This window comes from Mytilus galloprovincialis, chromosome 4 (genome assembly GCF_965363235.1).
Source record: "Mytilus galloprovincialis chromosome 4, xbMytGall1.hap1.1, whole genome shotgun sequence".
Classification (NCBI taxonomy): Eukaryota; Metazoa; Mollusca; class Bivalvia; order Mytilida; family Mytilidae; genus Mytilus; species Mytilus galloprovincialis.
In genome coordinates, this window is record NC_134841.1 from 41534824 (window position 1) to 41553381 (window position 18558).

At 31.2% G+C, this 18558-nt stretch overlaps 1 protein-coding gene across 3 annotated transcripts; it reads right to left on the minus strand.

The window, feature by feature from the left end:
- Positions 1 to 339: 339 nt before the first annotated feature.
- On the minus strand, positions 340 to 17505 carry LOC143072166 (poly(A) RNA polymerase GLD2-like). Of its 3 annotated transcripts, none has more exons than XM_076246986.1 (13): positions 17421 to 17505; positions 11987 to 12455; positions 11347 to 11449; positions 10685 to 10799; positions 8981 to 9072; positions 8355 to 8418; positions 6549 to 6615; positions 5916 to 5992; positions 5043 to 5171; positions 4711 to 4757; positions 3979 to 4109; positions 3536 to 3642; positions 340 to 1993 (listed from the first exon to the last, which is right to left on the minus strand). In XM_076246986.1, exons 2-13 carry the CDS (start codon positions 12448 to 12450, stop codon positions 1854 to 1856), a joined length of 1536 nt encoding a protein of 511 aa, XP_076103101.1. In that variant the 5' UTR covers positions 12451 to 12455; positions 17421 to 17505; the 3' UTR covers positions 340 to 1853. The 3 variants fall into 3 exon arrangements, with proteins under 3 accessions (XP_076103101.1, XP_076103103.1, XP_076103104.1); XM_076246988.1 differs by having other exon boundaries at positions 17402 to 17489; XM_076246989.1 differs by having other exon boundaries at positions 17380 to 17489.
- Positions 17506 to 18558: the final 1053 nt, after the last annotated feature.

An 18558-nucleotide genomic window follows, 5' to 3' on the forward strand; every position in this document is an offset into this window, starting at 1 on the left:
GACCCATTGGTGGCCTTCAGCTGTTGTCTACTTTTAGGTTGAGTTGTTGCCCCCTTTGACAAATTCCCCATTTCCATTCTCAATTTTATTTGGTTGATTGTGGGATTTGGAAAGATTCCATTATGTGAATGCTTATGCAGATTCTCTCTGAATTGCAATAATAAATGCACACACTTATTTTTTAATTAAAAGTATTGTACATGGTACATGATACAGGCTCTATGTATTGTTGAAAACTACATGTTGATCTCTAAATGTATTTTGCTTTGTTGTTGTGTTCCTGTCTCATCAACATTGATGTCTTTTCTCCTTTAATTTAAAACCAACAAATTTAAAATCTTATTTGTACTGTTTTTAGAAAATAGTTTATTTTTATCAAATGCTCTCTGTACATATCAAAATACATTATAACAAATGTAATATTATCATGTTTATAACCCAATAAATATCACACTTAATGCAGATCAAAACTTAAATAGTTTGGCAAAATTCAATGAGCTTTCATAAAATCTTTCCTGTGGACAAAATTTGAACTCAACCAACTATATAATACTTTGATTATCATAAATTTACTATTCTATTGATAAATATGAAAATATTTTCTTGATTGGGACTCATATCTTTTCACTGCACAAGTAGAACTTAAGTAAGGGCTCCATAGAGTCTGTTTTTGATTTTCTTCCCTGACACTTTATCATAAAACTGATAGTGTGCACTTAGAATTTTAAGTGTAGAATCAATGGAGACTTGTGCAGACCAAAATAATTTGAAAAAAATCATTTTTGCTGCACAGATATTTAGTCTTCACATTTAATAAAGATTTCATGAAAAAAGCAAAAATGAAGTGTAAAAACTGGTCTGTGTAGTTAATATTTTTGCTGTTTACAATTTTGCAATATCTACCATGTCTACAATAGTTTCCATCTAAAACACAAAAGTGTGTTAGAATCTTCATTTAAGGGGCCATTCCTTTAAAGGGAGTAGTCCGAGAATTTAGCCATGTTGACTTATTTATAGATCTTATCAAGCTGGTTATATTTTTGCTGTTTCTCATTTTCTGCTTCAGACTTCAAAAAAATAAAAATGAAAACAAAATCATCTTGCGTGTCTTTTTCTGCAATTCAAATTGTCTATATAATTTTAGGAAAAATTAATAATTGAGTGCAATTAAAGAGTCTGACAGTTTTGGTCATATTTTCGTATAGTTTTCAAGATACTAACAGACGACAGACAAAAAGTGTGTGCAATAACTCCTACTGGCTCTATGAGCCTGGTGAGCTAAAACACCATATATCTCATCACTAAAATATAAGGTATTTGCATGGCTAACTGCAATCTGATTAAAAACATAAATGCTTTTTTTACATATTTTAGCACCAAATGTCAAATGTCTCTTTTCAACTATATGCATCAACCCTCAATATTTGTCAATCTAATATTCAGTTATACACTTTTAACACCTATTCTTAAATACAATCACTAAATTTTAAAGACAATATCATGTTGTTTTTCCATTAAGTAAAACGTTTCACATCTATCTAACTTTAAGATAAAGCTCCTTGTTCAATCTCTTGTTGTACAAGTTTAAGTATTTTTTAGTTAATCACAGATTCTGTTCACAGAATTCAGTACAGCTCATACAATGTCATATGATGAGTCAAAATTTCACTGAAAACATGTTCAAAACTAAACAATCTATCCCAAAATCACTATGATGTTCACCATCTGATTTTAGATTTCAGTGTATATGTCCTATCCACAATCTTCTGGCAAATAACATTAAAACTCCCTTTTGTCTTGAACTATCCTATCCACAATCTGTTAGTTTTAAAAGTCGATGTTATCTTGACCGATTAGAATGGACTTGTTAGAATGACCTTGACATCACGTGACCTTGAAAGTCTTTGATAGCTAAGTCTTATAACTCTCTTAATCCTCTCAAATGTGTGTTCATCATAACAACTTCTGGCAGTATTAGTGAGATCAAAAGGTTCTGAAAATATAAACGAATATAATGTTTTAAGTGAAGAAAAGCACAGAACTATTTCAAATTTTGTCCCTTTTTAGTACAAAATTGTAAATGTAAACAGATGGTTCTAACATTCATCATAGATCTGTAATGGTAAGCTGTCACTTGTTTTTAATGGAAAGAATAACTATGCCTTACCTGCCCATAGGTTCAATTCTACTGATATATTTTATCATAGAAGGATAGTTGTGAGAAAACATATGGAGCAAGATTTGCTTTCCCTTCAGGAGCACCCAAGATCATCTCATTTTTCAGTGTGGTTTGTGTTGCTTATTCTTGTTTTTTCAATAGTGTGTTTTGTATACTGTTTTCGTCATTTTGGTTAATTTTTGCCTTGGCATTGTCAGTTTGTCATTGACTTGTGAGTTTGAATATCCATTTAGTATCTTACTAAGCATACTAACAAGTATCATTTTACACCTGTCCTATCTTCTAAATTTGGAAACTTTTATTGGTGCTATTGTCTGTCTGGCCTATGACATTCTATATCTAGGCATAGCCATCCATTTTGACAATTTGTCTGGACTATGGCCATATATTTCTAAATCCTTACCTTCTATATTTATGATATTAGGGCATTTCTATCAGTTTTTATCGTTGGTCTTGCCGATGGCCATATATTTCTGCATTCTTACCGTCTATATTTGGACTTTTAAATTGTTTTTTATTTTTTGTCTGGCATAATATTTTTCTGCATTCTTACCTTCTATATCTAGGCACTTCCATTGGTTTTTATCATTTGTCTGGCCTATGTCAATGTATTTCTGTTTCCTTACCTTCTATATTTAGACATTTCCATTGGTTTTTATCATTTGTCTGGCCTATGGCAATGTATTTCTGTTTCCTTACCTTCTATATTTAGGCACTTCCATTGGTTTTTATCATTTGTCTGGCCTATGGCAATGCATTTCTGTTTCCTTACCTTCTATATTTAGACATTTCCATTGGTTTTTATCATTTGTCTGGCCTATGACAATATATTTCTGTTTCCTTACCTTCTATATTTAGACATTTCCATTGGTTTTTATCATTTGTCTGGCCTATGACAATATATTTCTGTTTCCTTACCTTCTATATTTAGACATTTCCATTGGTTTTTATCGTTTGTCTGGCCTATGGCAATATATTTCTGCATCCCTACCTTCTATATTTAAACATTTCCATTGGTTTTTATCGTTTGTCTGGCCTATGACAATATATTTCAGCATCCCTACCTTCTATATTTAAACATTTCCATTGGTTTTTATCGTTTGTCTGGCCTATGACAATATATTTCAGCATCCCTACCTTCTATATTTAAACATTTCCATTGGTTTTTATCGTTTGTCTGGCCTATGACAATATATTTCAGCATCCCTACCTTCTATATTTAAACATTTCCATTGGTTTTTATCATTTGTCTGGCCTATGACAATATATTTCAGCATCCCTACCTTCTATATTTAAACATTTCCATTGGTTTTTATCATTTGTCTGGCCTATGACAATATATTTCAGCATCCTTACCTTCTATATTTAGACATTTCCATTGGTTTTTATCATTTGTCTGGCCTATGGCCATATATTTCTGCATTCTTGTTCCTGTTCTTACACTCATCAACTGAGTATCAAAACTGAAATAGAAATGGATAAAGGTCACATCTACATATTGCCATTGTTGGATAATTCTTAAGTTTCTGGACACAATTTGATGGTTGACTTGAGGCCAAATGGTAATCATCCATTGGGGGTTGGGGTTGAAAATACTTAAAACCTTTTTATATCTATAGCACAGAAGCACAGAACTGAAAATTAAGATTAAATTGGTATGTCCTTAGCAAACAATCGGAATCCACATTTATTTACTAAAAAAGTCAATATTGAGATTATTTTTTTTATTTTAAAACAAAAACAAAATCCACAATGATGAAATAACTATATAGTGTTGTTACTGTAAGTCCTATACTTACGCAAAATTATTGGTGTAATATTCCAGAAACCCTAAAAACAGATCCCCAAGTGTCTGGTCATTTTTACTTTTATACTTCAGCTGGTGATCAAATCTTAACGCTGTAATGTCGGACTCAGAATGGAAAATATCCTGGAAAAGAAAATTAAAAAGTATCATTCAAACAATCACTCGTAATGATGTTTTGAAAATATTTTAAATGAACTATATCAGTATACAGAAGCACATTTCTTAGTTTTTTTATTTTCCCATGTAATTTGAATTTGAATTCAATTTCATATTGAGGTCATATTTCATTGATGATCTTTCTAATTTTCAATTAACCAATATAAGTCCCAAAAGCAAGAGAAATCTCTTTAAATTTAAAAAAAAAACCAACAAACTAGATAGAATGCGTCTGTAACATATGTATAATATCTGTGTGTGATGAAAATTAAATGATGACATTCTTACAAATCATATATCAAGGGTTCAACAAACCAACTCTGTGCTTTTTTGTAGATTGCTGTAAAAGTGTTATGTTGACTGTCATAAACTTCGTCTATTTGTTAAGAAGATAACTTCTTTTTAAAAGATCAATTTTTCTTCAGATGTCATTTCTTTATCTTGAAGAAGTTTCTGTTCACAATTCATAACATTCAATGAAGGTTTAAAAAGATCTTTGTCTTTGATCCAAAACCAAAACATAAAACATAGTATGTTTAAAAGCAGAAACAATACAAAATATACTCACAGGATAAAGTTTTTGTAGTGATGGCAGGACTTGTGGTTTACATCCAACTAAAAAAAACATTGAGTTAAAGATAATAGCTGTTTTTAAGTACAAATATGTACAAGATATGTATCATTTAGTTTATTCCAGTGGTTTTGGGTTGCTGTTTTATTGATGTTTTCCTCCACATTGCAGTTTTGTTTATACCGGACCAAGGCCAGAATTTTTCTTTTTACATTTATGCGGCCTTCATAAAAAATAACGTGGAAACTAATTAACATCATAAATTATATGAGAATAATTAAATAAATTTTAGTATAAATACTTATTTTACGATGCACATTTATACTTACATTGTAAATAGTGAATAACCATGAGACAGAGAGAATAACTAGATATTGTCATCTTCCTGGCATCATTAATGTCATGGAAACGAGACCACATCTTAATGTACAGCATTAATGGACGTATTCGCCAATCCACTACAAATTTAAAATTAAAAAAAAATTAGTTCATATATATTTGGTATTAAATTGGTGATGATGATGATTGCAAATATTATATGCATATCAGTACCAGAACATCTTCATGTGATATGAATATGTAACCTGCTTTGAACTAGACTTACACACATATTAATGTCCATATATATCTTGAAATTCATTTAAAAGGTAAGGTGTACCAGGAAAGATATTATGAATGTAAACACAAACAAAATATGCAAGTCATGATTATCACGGTAATACATTAATTCACCCTTAATTTCAGTTAGAGATCTGCAGAATTTACCGAAACAGTCTACATCAACTTCATTTGAACTTTGGTGGATAGCTGTCTCATTGGCAATCATACCACATTTCATTATATTTATACAGACTTGAGTATGATTTTCATGAAATATTTGAAGTAAAAAAAGCCAACAAAAAAGGTCTGTCAACTGAAACAAAACATAACTATTACCTTTAAGTCATGAGAAAACTTATTTTACAGTCTTTGTTGTAAGGATTTTGCGTCATAATTGCTCGGCAAAATACCTTCATTACCATTAAAGGAAACATACCAGAAGCAAAACATTACATATATATATGGTGTTCTTTTGCAGAGAACTCAGAGGTAACAAATTCCATATTTAAAGTCTGGTTCGTGAATTGAAATGAAATCCAGCCTCCTGGATTGACGGCAAGCATGAGCAGTAAAGAAGCACTTACAATAAATATAATACTTACACATACAATAATACTTGATAAGATGTGTATTCCTTATCCCTACACTATTGTTTACATTTAAATCACATTCTACTTGACTGCAAAAAGAAATATTAAAATGTCAATAATAATTAGTCATCAATTTATACTATAATCCAATAATGTGAACCGATATAATATAAAAAAAAAAATCCAAGCAAAATTCATGGAACTTTTATTTAAATTATCTCCCTTTTGAACAATTTTTCTTAAGTGTAGTTTTCTTCATTTTAACAATTTTGAGTGAAGTTTTTAACTTTTTAAAACTTAGATATTTTATATTTTGAAATGAGCATCACTGATGAGTCTTATGTAGACGAAATGCGTGTCTGGCGTACTAAATTATAATCCTGGTACCTTTGATAACTATTAGAGTGAAGTGTTCATCTTTTTAACAATTTTGAGTGTAGTTTTCATCTTTTTAACAATTTTAAGTGTAGTTTTCATCTTTCTTATAATAATCTGACATGAGTTTTGAATGTCTTCACTTGGTTTTCAACCTTTTTTCTTTTAATTTTTCTGCAGAAATACAAATTATGTCAAAAATCTTCTGATAAAGATGGCAAATTGAAGAATTTCCAACTAATTACTTTACTTTTCAGAGTAAGAAAATACCTTATGGTGTCAGTAAACCTGAGAATTGGAACTTTGGCTCTTATTACCATTGATCTGTTAAGAAATGCTGAAAAAATTTCAAACAAAATGACATCAATTGGAGTTCTTTATTTTTTCCTTTCAAAAATACAACAAGAGTGCACACGCTGAAATGTCTCGCCTTCTATACTAATCATTGATATTATGTTGATAGTCCTAAGTATAAAGCTAAGCTTTATTACAACTGTCACATAAACTTTACATTAACCAAGATAACTAAACAAAGACCAATGAACCTTGAAAAAGAGGTCCAGGTCAGATGAACCATGCCAGGCAGACAGGTACAGCTAACAATGCTTCTATACAACATATATAGTTGACACATTACTTATAGTTTAAGAAAAATAGACCAAAACACAAAAACTTAACACTGTGCAATGAACCGTGAAAATGAGGTCACGGTTAAATAAAACCTGCTCGACTGACATAAAGATCATAAAATATTTCCATACACCAAATATAGTTGACCTATGGCATATAGCATTAGATAAAAAGACCAAAACTCAAAAACTTAACTTTGACCACTGAACCATGAAAATGAGGTCAAGGTCACATGACATCTGCCCGCTAGACATGTACACTTAACAATCATTCCATACAACAAATATAGTAGACCTATTGCATATGGTATGAGAAAAACAGACCAAAACACAAAAATTTAACTATAACCACTGAACCATGAAAATGAGGTCAAGGTCAGATGACACCTGCCAGTTGGACATGTACACCTTACAGTCCTTCCATACACCGAATATACTAGCCCTATTGCTTATAGTATCTGAGATATGGACTTGACCACCAAAACTTAACCTTGTTCACTGATCCATGAAATGAGGTCGAGGTCAAGTGAAAACTGTCTGACGGGCATGAGGACCTTGCAAGGTACGCACACATCAAATATAGTTATCCTATTACTTATAATAAGAGAGAATTCAACATTACAAAAAATTTGAACTTTTTTTTCAAGTGGTCACTGAACCATGAAAATGAGGTCAAGGACATTGGACATGTGACTGACGGAAACTTCGTAACATGAAGCATCTATATACAAAGTATGAAGCATCCAGGTCTTCCACCTTCTAAAATATAAAGCTTTTAAGAAGTGAGCTAACGCCGCCGCCGTAGCCGCCGCCGTTGCCGCCGCCGTAGCCGCCGCCGCCGCCGGATCACTATCCCTATGTCGAGCTTTCTGCAACAAAAGTTGCAGGCTCGACAAAAAGTACTGTGATATTTGTACAAAATTTGTAACAAAACCTATTTTTAGACTGGCTTATTGTTTATGTCAGTATTCTAAATGAAGGCATACCCTTTGATTTGACCTTAAATCAATATACACAAAATGTGATTATTTATGAGTCGCCCCCTATTTTTCACACTGTGTCCTGTTCCTGATTGTGACAGTGTGAATTTCCATAGTGGGTGATGTATGCAATGCAGGTGATGCTGAACCTGATGTATCTTTTGTGTACTGTACTTATGAATTAAAATGTTGATTTCATTTTATTGATTGGTGTTCAATGCAACTTTCTGCACTAATGTGCAATTTAGTGGCAGTTGATAAGCTGGAGTGCCCAGAGACTAAGAGTACCACAAACCGTCTGTAGAAACTGACAATCCTAGTCATGTGCGGGAATCGAGCTCTCAACCTCAGTCGTTACATGGTTGTGATACAGTAGTTCAACTACTTAAGACCACCCAGCCACTGAATCTCCCTAAATAAGTTAACAAACAAATAATACACATGATACAATATTATAATATACTTACAACATTTACCGAAAGACCTCTGGATAAGATATAATAATTCTGGTGCCTCTTTGGCTTGTTCTATCTGAAAAGAAATATCACCTTAAAAGTCTGAACCATAGATTCATAAAAAATCAGAAATGCCATTTTCTTTTTAAAAAAGAAAATAATTTGAAAAAAACCCCATGATTTCATGTATTTCATTGTAAATATTTTTGCAAAATGATTTTGACTTCTGGATGTCTTTAATATCGTGTTGTCAGGTCAATGGTCTACATGACCTGTTTTATGGTGTCTCTCTTTAATTGTGAACTTTAACATCTGCCAACTAAAATAATTTCCTTCATTGTTAAATTTGCAACCTGAAATCATCAAATAACTTCCTAATGGTTGAAAAGTGTAGTCAAATTTGCCTTTGCCTATGACATCATTAATGTTGACATTGATAATGGCACATGCACCCTTAGTTAAATAATTGTTAAGTTTATGACGTGATTTGCTATCTCAATTGAGTAGTATGATATGAAAATTTATCAAAAAGAATCAAAGGAAAAATTCACAGCAATAACTATAACTAGTGACATGATTGTGCAACAAATAGAATTTTTTTTTTAATAATTCAAACCAGATATAAAAAATGTACATACTGGTTGGTCTGTGATCATAAGACAGAGATCCATATCTGATGTCATTGTTCCACAACCACTCATAGAGGAACCAACAATATATAAACCACAATCTGTAAATCAAAAACATAACCACTCATGGAGGAACCAACAATATATAAACCACAATCTGTAAATGAAAATCAACTTAGTCTTTTTATATTTAGTAATTTTTATAATATTATTTTTAAATTTAGTCATTTTTATAATATTATTTTTAAATTTAATCTTTTCTGATGTGATTTTAAAAGAAAATCTTAACTTTCTAAGTCATATAAAATGTAGAGAAGAGGCTTACTTAAATTTGAGAATTTTAAATCATATTTGTATTTTGGCCTGCAAACATTTTAGAAACAATTTCAATTAATTGATAGATTTTCATGACTTTGTGTCAGGAAATTTGGAAATCTGTGAATGATATCTAAAGCGCAAGAAACGTGGAACAAATTGGTACAAAAAAACATGACTGGATTAAAGAAATTGACACAAGCACAAACTTGTTAGATTTATGACCGTAAATTGACCAAAAAAAAAACGACAAACATATGCATTTATTATAGCAAGCCCTTAGATTTACCCATGGCTGTCGTTTTTTGTTGACAAGCAGCAAACACCCTTTGTCTCTTGTCCCAATACCCTCAATATAGTCATTTAACAACAACTTCTTTTTGGTGAAGTTCATGTTTTACATCATAATTACTTTCAACACTGAGGTCTCATTTTACTCTGTACTCATAATACTTGTGTTGCAAAAAAATGTACCAATACATTTTCTTAATTTTATGGGGACTACAAACCATCACTTAGAAAGCAAAATAAATTTGGTGTTGGTACAGTCCAACTGAAGAGAGCATTTCTTTTCGTTTTTGATGTTTACTATAAATAGGTTTCTAAAGCGGCAATTACATGTACATGTATAACAGTGGTTGCCAATCAGAGATATTTATTTAAGAGTTTGAAAAATTATGTATGATTCCTTATATGGCATGTATATACATGATATAAGCTTATTTTACACTTGCTTATACCCCGCGGTATGAAGAACTCTTGACAAGAGGGTTTTATATGAAATAAAATTTAAAAAATAAAATCCTCCCACCCGTCCCATTTTTTTCAAAAATTTGGATGAAAATCTACTAATTAATTTTAGTTGGCCTAACATTCTAGCATATTGTGTCAATTTTCATCAGTAAATGAATGTACATTGAAATTGGAGTCTTATTAAAAAATGCAACATCAATGTTTTGAATGTTGCCATGGAAATTGTCATAACAGAGGAATAGATCTATTACGGCGACTGAATATGTTTTTACGTGTTTCATTTATAACCATCTAATATTTCATTCAAAACATTGATCCAATTAATAATTTTAAAAAATACTTGTAAAGATCAACCAATATATTTGCAGGTATTGTCATTTCATTATCAATATTATTAAATTTGATGCGACTGTCGTACAAGTGAGAGGTTTAGCGCTATAAAACCAGGTTCAATCCACCATTTTCTACATATGAAAATGCCTGTACCAAGTCAGGAATAGACAGTTGTTGTCCATTCTTTTGATGTGTTTAGTCATTTGATGAGGGACTTTCCAATTGAACTTTCTTCAAGAGTTCAGTATTTTTGTGATTTTACTTTTTAAGACTATCTCTAAAATCAAATGTAAACATGGCAAATTTACTTACGTGGTAATACTCCATTCAATATACTGTACAGTGCATCCCTTAACTTGACCTTCTTCATGTACATTTCCTCTGTTTGGTGATTCTCAACAAAATATTCTATCATAGCTTGTGTTATCTGTCAACAGAATTGTAGAATTTTGTAAATGTGCATACATTTTGAGAATGGAAACATCTCCATTTCAATTCTCAATTTCATTTTACACACATATAATGAAGCTTTTTTATATGTTTTTCCCCATCACAATTTATAGGTATAAGTTTTACAAAACTGCAGTAAACCATTATAGTACTGTAAATTCAGAAATTATGGTGTAAATTATTATTGTGATTTTGTCATTTTAGACTAAAATGCGATTTTAATTTATGCGATTTTGAAAAAAATCCTGTTTAATTCATATAAACAAATTCAAAACGCAAGTTTAAATTATTGCGATTATAACCCTGTCGCATTTTTTGCAATAATAAAAAACATCGCAATAATTTCTGAATTTACAGTACTATTTCATACAACATGTACAATTTCAATTTCACATTTTATGACATTTTCCTGAAAAATCATGTCTAGGGTATTCCATTTGTTTTTACTCTGACATGTCTGAGCATTTCAATTTATAAAATATCTTTAAGGTGGTAAATCCAAAGTGACTGTGAGTAACATTTACCTGTGAGTTTGATGAAGACTTGGGAGTTGGTGGTATCCTTAGTATATAATCTTGTTTAGATCTTTTACTTTTACTTGGTGAGTCATCATCATCTGATTTTCTCCTAAAATGATAAATTTTCATAATAAATGAATACAGCTTTTGATATATCAATGGAAGCCTTCCAATACTTAATTATCACGATTGTGGGAAAAAAGAGTGCATGCTTTGTCATGGACCATGCCTCTACTAGAAATTTAAAGTATAAAAAAATAGGAAGTGTTCAGTAGGGTATGAAAAATGTGTGAAGCAAAATTTTTAGATTTTCATGTAATTTACTTAATATACAATGTGTATTAAACAATTTGAAAAATAAGTATCTGCAAACAGAAAGAAGAAACCCGACAGACTGGAAAAGTACTCTCAAATTATAGCATGTTTTCTATACACCACAAAATCACGGGAAAACTGTTGCTTCATTTCTTCAAATTGCACTAATTTTATTTCAATTATTTGTTCTTACTTGGCCTACTACCAGAATGTACTAGTGACCTACCACAGATATTGACAGAGAAGGTACATAAAACCTGTAAAAAATTATCAAACCCCAGAGTCAAAGGTAATATGGAAATGATCCATCTGATACCATTGTGACACTTACTTTTTATTGGAATTATTAGCATTGAAAGCTGTGTAGTTTGGATTGTTATGCAGTTCATCATCTCCCACCTCAATATTCAGTTGATTAATGATATCTTGTCTTATATTGTCACGAACACTAGAATAATTGTCCTGTTGCTGCCAGTGCCTCTGGTCAGGTCGACGCCCACCTTGGAAAGGAGGACGCCCCTGAAAACGTGGGCGGGGTCTAAAATTTTGTTGCATTGGCATGTTCATGTTGTAGTTTTGCATGTAGGCTGGAAATTGCTGCTGCACATAATACATGTAGTTTTGGTCCTCAAACTGAGGATTGTAACCTTGGTGATACATTGTTTGTGAGTTTTCAAGGTATTTATCTGTCGTACTGGTCCACTCAGATTTTAGTACAGCAATCCATTGAAGAAGTCTTGTTACCACTGATTGTTTACGTGAAAACTGTACTTGACCCAAAACACTGCATGCCATAAAATCTGAAAATAAATAATTAACAAATAAATTTAATTGAGAAAAAGTGAAGGGATTTCTGAATAATAATGCTGCTTTATTTTTAGACATATAACCAACAAAACTATGTCGTGTGTACCTGAACATTGTTGAACAGAATGTGAACAAGTTGGGGATTATCTCCAACATGTCCAAGTGGGATATAATTTTACTGAGCAAAATCATTATTGTGGATTCAAGGGTTCACATGAATATTCACAATTTAATTGTATTTAAATAAGTGCAAATAATTACATAAGAAGTAATAACTTTGGGTTGGCATCTTTTCTCAAACAACAAAACAGATTGTTTTTCAACAAGTTGAATCACTTGAAAGATGCAGATTTTTTAAGAAGGATCAATCAACATGTAGCAACATTTCATTAACTGGAAGAGTCAAATTTTGAGAGTACCCGATAGTACGTAATTAATGTGTAAGACTTTTGATGTTAATATAGCAAATTAGGTGTTTTATCCTATTAAGGCTTTAATTTCTAAAAAAAAATTACTAAAATGTGGCCATTTGATTCATTTATTTTTCATCTTGTCAAATAAGGGGAGATAACTCAGATAAAGCAATTAAATAAAGGCAGTGTTGTGAATTTAATGCCTATTTCAATATGTAGCATTTTTCTTCCCTGAAAGCAAGTCCCAAGGCTATCTTCACATTTTATCTTAAATTCTGTCATGAACATTTTGTAGTTTTCTGTTTATCACACAACAGGATTTTTCATGCATAACCTATACACAAATATAGTCATGTGACACATACTTTTATACGACAATGACCTGCAATATCGTTATACCATGTTGGATGAATCTGGAAATTTTATTGCATTATCTACAGTGAATGAAGAAAAAGATCTAGGAGTAACTTTCGAGTCTAAATTTGTAGAAATAAAATTGTCATATTATGATATATTGTCTCTTACATGAGAAAGAACTACATAATTCATCTCTGCAAATAAAGAACCAAAAACAAACAAAAAACTTTTAACTTCCTTGAAATTTAATATTTATCTTTCAATTATCTACTATAGTTTTGTTTCTTTCTTACTTTTGATGTTTTTTTTTTTTTGTTTTTTTTTTATTTCTTTCCTTTTGTTTTTGGTTATTTTTTCTTCTTTTCATAATTTTGAATTCAAAATAATCTACAGATATACTTAAAATATATATCTTATATATCTTTAAATTTTACTACTTTAACTACTCACATTATATATTTTTCATAACCTGTGCATTTGTTATATTAAATAATTATGTTTGAAATTCTTAATGGTAAACTTCATTTTTTGATATTACTGATATGGTATATAATTTTTTCAAGTATGGAAAATTGTATGTAAATACTAACAAAAACTAACAGCTGTATAAAAATGTCATTTACTAATGTTAACGAGGCCGGGATAAGGTACCGGTACCTGATGTTTCTAAAACTAACAAATGTGCAGATTTCAATAAAATATGATAAATTAAAAAAAAACTTTCGAGTCTAATTTCAAATTTGATAAACATATAAGTGATATTTATGATAAAGCGCAGAGAGTTGTTATCTCTCATTCATCATTCTTTTGAATACATGTATCCGGAGATGTTTCTCACTATTTATATATCCATAGTTCGTCCACTATCAAAATATGCGACATGTGTCTGGTCACCGTACCTTAAAAAAGACATCCGTAAACTGGAATCTGTACAAAGAAGGGCCACTCAACTAGTATATATCATCTTAGTTATGAATACAGCTAGCTATAGACTACGTTCATTGGGTTTGCCAACCTTGGAATATTGTAGGGATAGGAATGATATGATACAAGTCTACAAAGCGTTGCATCAGTGTTCTCCCCAGGCCGATATGACGCTGCGGTGCCGCAGCGCCTTCATAATATTTTCGTTAATCCCGCAGCGTGTTAATTGGCCGATGTCCCTTACTACTTGATCCCGCAGCGTGTTAATTTTCACATTTTCATTATAAATTTGGTTAAAATTGTCAAGTTGGTGACATGCTGATCACCGCTGAGAGGTCGGTCAGTGTTACGCAATATCTGATAATATAGTTTTACCTGAGCCACGCTTATCTCAGCCTTATCGGACTATGTTATCATGTAATAGCATAAATGATCATCAAGAAGATAGATATTTTTAGAAGAAAATTAAAAAAATTAAAAACTTCAGTGCAGAAATTGAAGAAATAGATTGCAAATACATTGTATTTAAATTGCATCGTGTGTGTGATTACTTGACCGTTTATATAACGAATTTTTTCATTAGTCGAGAAGAAGAATCTATTTAAACACGACCAATGAACCTGTTCAATACACGTGATAGATTTGAATACACATTGCTAAAGATATTTACGATGAAAATTATGAATGAGAGTATTTGTAGTTGAAAAAGTTAAAATAAACTTTGATTAAAGATAACGAGAAGTGATTTATTTTAATTGAAAGTGAAAAATGTTGCTTGCAAGGTAAATTCGTTTCAAACTGTCATATTTTTAGAAATAAAATGATCATTGAACATCGATCGTGAGTCCGTGCGTCGGGAACATTTTATGTGACAATCAACACGGGTACGGAATCGCAGCGGCTTCTGTATAATGTCGCTAGTAAATAATTCCAATGGTCTTAACTTTAACGAAGTTTGGTTTATATCTACTTGCCAAAGATAGGTTTTAACAATAATGCACACGGAAGCGTAAATAAATGTCAAACTACGGAAACTTGTCAGCTGTTCATTAAAATATTTTTGTTTTAAAAAGTTGTATACCAACTATCTTAACCATATTCGATTTTATTAATTCTGAATGAACATGTTCTCTGCAAATAACAAAGGGTGAATTCTAAGCAAAAGACAGATGATGGAAGTAGAAGGTTTTTTTCCAGATCAATGACTTCTAATGAAAAGGGGAATTAATACACTTCCCTCTACACTCAGCTGTCAGTATAAGCAGATGTTATAATTGCTTCTCCTAATCCCAACTGAGCTAAAGTTTTAGCAAGTGATAACAGCAATCACCATGTTTCTGGTTTCAGTGACAAGTGGCTGACTGAGTTTTCATGGCTTAGAAATGTAACTTTTGTTAAGGGGGGTATAAGCAAAAGTTATTATGAGAGGGGGTTTTCAACCCTGAAGAGGATTAAGACAACGTTGAGGAACAGACTGTCCAACAAAATAACACTATCTTGAAACAATATCCCTAGAAGCAGCAGAGAGTACAGAGATGAATATTTATATTTTGACTTCTTTAATTGACTGACTATAAATAGCTTTTGTGTTTAAAATCAATTTATTTTATATATATATATATATTTTTGTATAAATTCATTAATACTCTGCATTATTAAACACATAACACAAAGCAATATTGCATGTTATGATTTATGACTGATTGATTCAGATCACAAAAGTTCACTATAAAAAAGGAGTTACGCGCCCTTGAATTTTGCGCCTTAAAAAATTCCTGGGGAGAACACTGTGCATGGTATAGATGATATTAACTGGATGAGCCTATTTACTTTAGCACCATCTAATAATACTAGAGGTCACTCCTTAAAACTTTTTTAAAAACAGCGCAAGACTACAGATAGACTAAATACTTTTTCAATTAAAGTAGACTGGATCATTGGAATAACCTGTCAGATTTAACACGGCAAAGACTTTGAATAAATTTAAGTCTGCATTAAATGGCAAAAATTGGAACACATATGTTCGTGTTAAGTGTTTAGCTGCGTACACCTAAATAAGTTTTATTTTTAATAAGTTTAATATATATAAATATATTATGAGACGAGAAATTGCATTAAGACATTCCAAGATGAGGGGTCAGTAGAAGTCATTGGCTTATTTAACGGCCTGAAGATAAAGGTATAAATTAGGTATTCTCAGATCTGCAGTGACATCACAACATGTAACTGACCAATCAATGATAATAATTTGTGTTATGTAAACAATGTTGAGAGGTGATACGGATAAGAATCCTCTAGATTTTCCATAGACTTCAATGCAAATTAATTTAATTGATATATATTGACACCAGTTGAATCTAGTAATTTTACCCACTTAATATTGTTAAAGACACTATATAATATCTCCATTTTGATTTTTATCATATTATCTCCTCTGGTTAAAAAATAATCAGTTATCACCTTCAAATAGATGAAAAATCTAGAGGAATCCTGTCTGCATCACCTCTTGAAAAATTTAAATACCAGGATGTCCGGATCTGAGAATAACATTTTTGAAAAAAGCATGACAAAAACTACATTTTGACAAATTATTTAAAAATTCTATGTAAGACTCCCCTGCCACCTACAACGACCTAACAGAAGTTTCTTAATTTGGGCTCTGAGAAGTTTGATTTCAAACAGAATGACAAATTTTTCTAACACTTGGAATTAAAATTGTAATGTATAAAACATGTTAAAAGTAACATATAAACATGACAAAGACTTCGGTTTCCTGAAAATGACATCCCCAACAGTGTCACAGGCACCTGTTGTTGTAGTCCAAATAATTATGACATCTTGCCATTCTTGGAAGGCTATTTTAAATTTTTGCTTTGACTGTGATGTAAGGCGTCAAAGAAAAAAATTATAATAACCTTTCAAGATGTCATAATTATTAGAACTACGGTTGTTGAGGCTAAAGTGCAGTTTCAAAACCTAATCTTAGTAGTGACAGTCATTTGTCAAAAAGTTTTCACAGAGAAATGTTATGCTATAATCATCATGATCATTGTGCAATTGTTATATTTTGAGTGTATGCCCCTTAGCATTGAGGGTCTATGATTGGTCAATATAAACTTTTATCTTGAATCTTGTTTCTTTGAGTTTGACAGCCAGTTTACAGAATTAATAATTTGCGAATATATGTTTGTTATTATAAGCTTTTGCATGTATATCCTATTACTCAATCGGTTAAAGGATCCTACTCTTATCAGCTTATCTAACTTCAGTTTCGAAGTAACCGATTCAATTTTGTAAACACAGTTCAACGTGGTTTAGGTACCTGTGCACAACGTCACTGATATTGAGGTAACCCAAGTTCGAATAAATGCAAGATTTCACAAGTAAAATAAATGTTGTTACAATGCGTATAAAATACCACTAAAGAGTTAAAATTGTATTACTACATACTGAGACTACTATAACAGTATAGTATATATAGTAGTCTCAGCTACATAATAAAGAAATGATGATATTAACTGTTACTTCTAATTTTGATGGTCTATTGGTTTGCATTGTTGTTTTTCGATTGAAGGATGTTATTTCAAGTCAAGTTCACGATCTTGGACCGTCCTCGATGAAAATTTCACCCACGTAAACATTTTTTACCGAGGGTAGAGTTGGCCGGCCTCGATGTTAAAGTGTATTACCCTATTACAATAAGCTTGTTAAGCCGATGTATATTCTTCTGACATTTCAGTCTCATCATCAGTCATTTTTGTCAGTCTCATTGAAATCTCGTTTTTGGAATTATTTCCAAAACATGTGATACATGTGGAAAATAGCAATGAATTTGATAATTATCATAATCAAACTTAACTCTGTGAAAGAATTGTGTATTTCCAATAAGTAGTTTTTGAGTAATGAAATTCAAATTTTATTACTAATCAAGTCAGTCTTTTTTAGTGAAATTTTCAGAAAAATGGGTGAGGGGGTACAAAAAATGATTTTACCCGTGAGAAACATAAACATCCCATATAACTTTTTCTTTTCAAATTTCTTAGATACGTATTTTTTTCAATCATTTAATTATATCACGAAAGTTGAAATAATATGAATTTTGTTCTTTAAACATTTAAACAAAGTAAAATCACAAGTTTACAAAATTGACATCATGGGTAAATGTATGTGTATTTGTCGCTCCTGTTACACAGGAAATCTGCGTCTGAGTGTATTTTGAATAGACAGTTAAACAGTAAATTTGACACGAAAAAGCATCAAAATATGATAAAAGTTTGTTATATATACAGCTACCTATAATTTTTTTTGCGTTGAATTTTTTCAGATTGGTCCACTTCATCTTTATTGAGAGCATGAAAAAAAGTTTAATTGTGGAACTGTGATTTTTTTCACGATAATAGCC

Excerpts from the sequence above, each read along its gene's own strand:
- LOC143072166 (XM_076246986.1), bottom strand. The coding sequence starts at position 12,450 with ATGGCATGCAGTGTTTTGGGTCAAGTACAGTTTTCACGTAAACAATCA. Across the intron at positions 10,800-11,346 it reads AGTCTTCATCAAACTCACAG|ATAACACAAGCTATGATAGA; the intron begins GTAAATGTTACT and ends TTCTGTTGACAG. Across the intron at positions 1,994-3,535 it reads GAAATGTCTAAATATAGAAG|AACCTTTTGATCTCACTAAT; the intron begins GTAAGGATGCTG and ends TTATATTTTCAG.